This window comes from Anomaloglossus baeobatrachus, chromosome 1, assembly GCF_048569485.1.
Source record: "Anomaloglossus baeobatrachus isolate aAnoBae1 chromosome 1, aAnoBae1.hap1, whole genome shotgun sequence".
NCBI lineage: Eukaryota > Metazoa > Chordata > Amphibia > Anura > Aromobatidae > Anomaloglossus > Anomaloglossus baeobatrachus.
In genome coordinates this window covers 923,840,092-923,846,157 of record NC_134353.1, presented here as the reverse complement: position 1 = coordinate 923,846,157, position 6,066 = coordinate 923,840,092, and the positions used below count along the sequence as shown (strand labels likewise).

Here is a 6,066-nt window from a genome sequence, read left to right as displayed (position 1 = left end):
GTGTGTGGGTGTTGTGCTCTGTGGCCCCTGGCTTGTCCAGGGCGCCACACTTGCAGGGCTAAGATCCTGAGTTTAAATACCACCAAAGAGTTTGTATAATTTGCAAGGAGTTTGTATATTCTTCCTGTGTTTGTCTGGATCTATATAAGGTATTTTTAATAAAGGAATTCCCAATAAATAATTAATAAATAAATAGTTGAGCATGTGCACCTCCAATCCATTCACTGAGCATACGCACCTTTACTCCATTCCTAGTGATCTTTCTCTGGATAATGGGGGGGTCCCAGTGGTCAGATCCCCATCGCATAGTATGTTACGCCCTTATTCTGGGAATATAGCTTTAACATTGAAGAAAATGAAATTTTGAAAAAGGAAGAAGGACTCATAAAACTGCATGAAGCAAGTACTTGACATGTGTAACAATGTGTCGTAAGAGTTTCACTTTCACTTGTCTTTCACGTCAACAATGTATAATTGTGATTCCCCAGAAGATGGCGTATGCGAGGCCTCACGCCATACACAAGACGCGTAAGCAGGAAGGAGACACAAGGAAATACACCACCTGAGCACTGCAGAACGGAGATGTCGTCGGACTCTCATCAGCAGTTTTACTCTCTTAATATAAATTCTCTACAGGAGCCCATTCTTCAGAAAGTGTGTGAACTTCTGGACCACTCCAGCGACAAAGGATGGAGGAAACTGGCCGCCATCATCGGCAAGAACAGACGCTTCAGACTAAGGTAAAACCTTACAGATCTTTCCTGTAGGTACAGGACAGGGGGCTCTGATTTCTAAGTTGTAATGATAGTATTGAGCACTTATATTGTGCCAACCGGAGCCAAGGAAGTTTCCCCTTGTGGCGCCAATGTTAGACAATCACCATGTCTCCTTAGACCGTAATATCAGAAGTGTGAAAATGACTAATTCTGACCTATGACAATCAGATTAGTTCCTTGAAACATGTTAACGATCACTAAATGTTATCGTCACTTTCAATTGTTAGGGGGCACCGGTTATCGAGGGGTCATTTTATTCATTTTTACGTTACTTAAGCTTAATTGTTGTACAAGAAAAGTTCTGCAAATTCCGAATATATTTTGAGTTAAGATTTTCAAGCTTGTCGTTATCTCTGATCTTGGCCATTTACCACTTAGATCAGTGATCCTCAACCTGCGGCTCTGGAGCCACATGTGGCTCGCAAGTCCGTGATGTGTGGCTCGGAGCTGTCTTCCAGTTTGGTGCATAAGCACCAGGTCTAGCAAACAGTTACAAGGGGTCTCCAGATGGTGACTTTTGTTAGTGGCCCCACATGGAAGAGCAGATCTGACTGGGGCTAAGGTAGGTATCACCTGGATCTTGGTATTCTGCCTGAATGTGATTTTTGTGGAAAAGCTTTTGCTATCATTATATCGGTAATGGGGGCTCTGGGTGTCACTACTTTGAGGGGAGCAGGAACTGGATGTGGCTCGTGACCGTCTCTCAGAGCTGATTATGGCTCGCGACTTTCTTTCAGAACTGAATGTGGCTCGCAATCATCTCTCAGAGCTGAAAGAGGCTCGCGACTCTCTCTCAGAGCTGAATGTAGTTTGCGACCCTCTCTCAGAGCTGAATGTGGCTCGCGACCCTTTATAAGAGAAGATTGTGGCTTGAGATTTGCTCTCTGAGCTGAATGTGGCTCATGATCCTCTCTGAGCTGAATGTGGCTTGCGCCCCTCTCTCAGAGCTTAATGTGGCTTGCGCCCCTCTCTCAGAGCTGAATGTGGCTTGCGGCCCTGTCTCAGAGTTGAATGTGGCTTGCCACCTTCTCAGAGCTAAATATGGCTCGAGTCCGTCTCTCTGAGCTGAATATGGCTTGTGACCCTTTCTCAGTGCTAGAAGTGGCTCACGACCCTCTATCAGCGCTGAATGTGGCTCGTGATCATCTCTCAGAACTGTATGTGGTTTGTGACCCTGACTCAGAGCTAGAGGTGGCTCGCGATCATCTCTCAGAACTGAATGTGGTTCGCGACCCTGACTCAGAGCCAGATGTGGCTCGTGACCTTCTCTCAGAGCTGAATGTGGCTTGTGACCCTCTCTCAGTGCTGAATATAGCTTGCGACCCTCTCTCAGAACTGAATATGGCTAGTGATCATCTCTCATTGCTGAATATGGCTCGCAACCCTCTCTGAGAGCTGAATGTAGCTTGTGACCCTCTCTCAGAGCTAGATCTGGCTCACGACTCTCTCTCAGAACTGAATGTGGCTTGTGATCCCCTCTAAGAGCTGGATATGGCTCGCGACCTTCTCTTCGAGCTGAAAGTGGCTCACAACCCTCTCTCAGAGCTGAATGTGGCTCACAACCCTCTCTTAGAGCTGAATGTAGCTTGTGACCCTCTCTCAGAGCTAAATCTGGCTCATGACTCTCTCTCAGAACTGAATGTGACTCATGATCATCTCTCAGCTGAGTGTGGCTCGTGGCCATCTTTCAGAGCTGGATATGGCTCGTGACCTTCTCTCCAAGCTGAATGTGGCTCGCGACCCTCTCTCAGAACTGATTGTAGTTCATGACTCTCTCTCAGAACTGAATGTGACTCAGGATCATCTCTCAGCTGAGTGTGGCTCGCGACCCTCTCTCAGAGCTGGATATGGCTCGTGACCTTCTCTCCGAGCTGAATGTGGCTCGCGACCTTCTCTCAGAGATGAATGTGGCTTGCAACCCTCTCTCAGAGCTGAATATAGCTCACGACCCTCTCTCAGAGCTGAATGTGGCTTGCAACCCTCTCTCAGAGCTGAATGTGGCTCACGATCTCTCTCTCAGAGCTGAATGTGGCTTGCAACCCTCTCTCAGAGCTGAATGTGGCTCGCGATCCTCTCTCAGAGCTGAATGTGGCTTGCAACCCTCTCTCAGAGCTGAATGTGGCTCACAGCCCTCTCTCAGAGCTGAATGTGGCTCGCGATCTCTCTCTCAGAGCTGAATGTGGCTCGCGATCTCTCTCTCAGAGCTGAATGTGGCTCGCGATCCCTCTCTCAGAGCTGAATGTGGCTTGCGATCCTCTCTCAGAGCTCAATGTGGCTCTCAAGGTCAGAATGATTGGGGACTGCTGGCTTAGATGATGCGGTCAACATTCAAAATGGAATAACTTGCTAGACAGAGGGAGGGGGCTGCTTCTGTCACCCCCTTACCGCTACACCAACATGATCATAAGGTGCTGTTCATTTGTCACAGCTGCCAGGAGCTTAATAAAGGCCCCCTGAATAGGCTGCCTGGCAGTATATCACTTACTGGCACAATGACCTGCAATACAGGAGAATTGCAGTTTAATATACAGGCAATCAAATAATTTAACAGTTGTGCAATAATAAGACTAATACAATTTGTGTTACTAGATCAAAGTCCAAAAGGAAAAAATATAAAATAAATGAATAAATAAATGAATAAATCAATAGCTACACATAATTTGCTTTCCAACTACAAGTAACAATCCACACTGTAAAATGAACAGAAATAAAAAAAAATATTGGCACTCCACAAAACCATGTTATCCCATCCACTCCAATGGTGCTCAGCATCAAGTATATAGACAGTCCAGTAATATTATGAAATAGAAGAAAATTGCAGCACTCAATATTGCATAAAATGCAGACTACTTTATTTCTTAGTAATTAAAAATAGCAGCGTGGTAGTAAATGGCATACTGCTATGTATAGAGAGCAGTTGTTTCGCACTGAAGTGGTGCTTCTTCCTGGTCTTTGGGAACAAGAAGAAGCGCCTGCTTGGTGCGAAACGGCTGTTATCCTTACATAGTATGCCATTTACTACCACGCTGATATACCAAATCACTTCAAAACTAAATATTTTTGACTATAAAATAAACCAACATTGTCCTAGAGACACACGGACATGTAATGGGGTCTGTTAGGTTCTGACTTTCCAACATTATGTCTATCATTATAAAGGAAACATAGCGCATGGCAAACCTGTTTTAGACCTTTACTAAAAAATAATAAACAACCAATTCTTTTGACCAAGAAAATATATAAATGGTGGCTCCACTCACTCAGCAGCAAAACCTATAGGAAACAATGAGTGAACAAGCTCGATGATAAAAACATATTTTTATTGGATAATAATTAAAAACACAAACGTAAAGGACAAAAGATGAGGTCACAATCAAATACCCTCAGGTGATCAGAATTTTAGTCTATAGATGGCATGGGTGCACAGAAAATATGTGTCAAAGAAAACAATAAGTCATAAGAAAAATGGGCCCATATTAGAATTTAGAAAACCTCCACAAAAATACTGAGTAGATACAACACATATAAATAGCATATTATACTGTCCCAATGGGAATGAAATTTTTTTTTAAAATGCAAAAGCCCATTGTATCCACTAAATGGCAACAAATGCTCATAGCATAATAATGAGGCATGAAATAGAATGGTAAAGGACCTTGATATGGAAAATAAGGTACTGAACAATAAGTGGAGGGAATATGGGTCAGGCTGGAAAGAGATGAACCCCAAGAAAAAGGGGAAAAAGAAATACCAGAGGCAGAAGTATATAATGAGATAATCAAGCAGATAACAACCTGAGGGTAACAGGATACCCCAACACGTGTTTCGCCAATGCTTCTTCCAAGGGGGTGTTGATGGCAGTAAATGCCCAGGTATGTATACCCCTACTCACCAAAGTTAATGTGTAACAGCGGCGCTCCATCTCAGCTCCACCACCGCTAACATGAGGCTTGGCGTCTGGGCTGGGCGGACCGCAGTGACGTCAGACGCCAAGCCTCATGTTAGCGGTGGTGGAGCTGAGATGGAGCGCCGCTGTTACACATTAACTTTGGTGAGTAGGGGTATATATACCTGGGCATTTACTGCCATCAACACCCCCTTGGAAGAAGCTTTTGCGAAACACGTGTTGGGGTATCCTGTTACCCTCAGGTTGTTATCTGCTTGATACATTGTGTCGTTAACTAGTGTCTTCAGTATTGCTATGGCTGGTTCCTATAGCCTTTGGCTATACTTTGTAGGATTATTATCCTATGGATTTCATGGGCATTTGCCTTGGACTTCTGTCTGAATAACATCTTTGCACTTTTACCACCTTCTTGCCAATATTTTATTCTCATTATATACTTCTGGCTCTGGTATTTCTTTTTCCCCTTTTTTCTTGGGGTTCATCTCTTTCCAGCCTGACCCATATTCCCTCCACTTATTGTTCAGTACCTTATTTTCCATATCAAGGTCCTTTACCATTCTATTTCATGCCTCATTATTATGCTATGAGCATTTGTTGCCATTTAGTGGATACTATGGGCTTTTGCATTTTAAAAAAAAATTTCCTTCCCATTGGGACAGTATAATATGCTATTTATATGTGTTGTATCTACTCAGTATTTTTGTGGATGTTTTCTAAATTCTAATATGGGCCCATTTTTCTTATGACTTATTGTTTTCTTTGACACATATTTTCTGTGCACCTATGCCATCTATAGACTAAAATTCTGATCACCTGAGGGTATTTGATTGTGACCTCATCTTTTGTCCTTTACGTTTGTGTTTTTAATTATTATCCAATAAAAATATGCTTTTATCATCGAGCTTGTTTCGAGCTTGTTCACTCATTGTTTCCTATAGGGTTGTAAAAAATAATAAGTTGCTCGGAGTACTAAGGGTCCAATTAATTATTACATTTGTGCCTTTTTTGTCTAGGTTTTTGGGTGTTTTTCGCACGTTTTTTCATGTTTCTCATCAGCACCTTATTCTTTCAATTTGTGTCTTTTTGAAAGTCTATTTTACATGTGATCACCTGTTTCTTTATGTTGGTCATTGTGATCAGGGTTTGTGGTTTTCAGCTGATTCATCAATTTCAGCTGATTCATCAAATTTTGTTCAAATGTTCTCCAGCCTCCCCCAGAATGTTCTATATACTTCTGAATATTTTGCACAAATTTTGCATTATTTAGTGGAACATAAGACTCTTTGTACTAAAAACTAAAAAGGGAATTTTTGATTTGTGTAAAATGTATTATACACAACACAAAGACATACACACACCCCATTCATCCAAAAACACTCACAC

The 6,066-nt window shown here is 42.6% G+C and overlaps 1 protein-coding gene across 1 annotated transcript in view; it reads left to right on the top strand.

Annotated features, from left to right (window-relative positions):
* Positions 1–582: 582 nt before the first annotated feature.
* MALT1 (MALT1 paracaspase) overlaps positions 583–6,066 on the top strand; it is a 183,210-nt gene continuing 177,726 nt past the window's right edge. The window contains exon 1 of the mRNA XM_075343327.1: positions 583–740. Coding sequence (XP_075199442.1) covers positions 583–740 — 158 coding nt within the window. The remainder of the gene's footprint in view (positions 741–6,066) is intronic.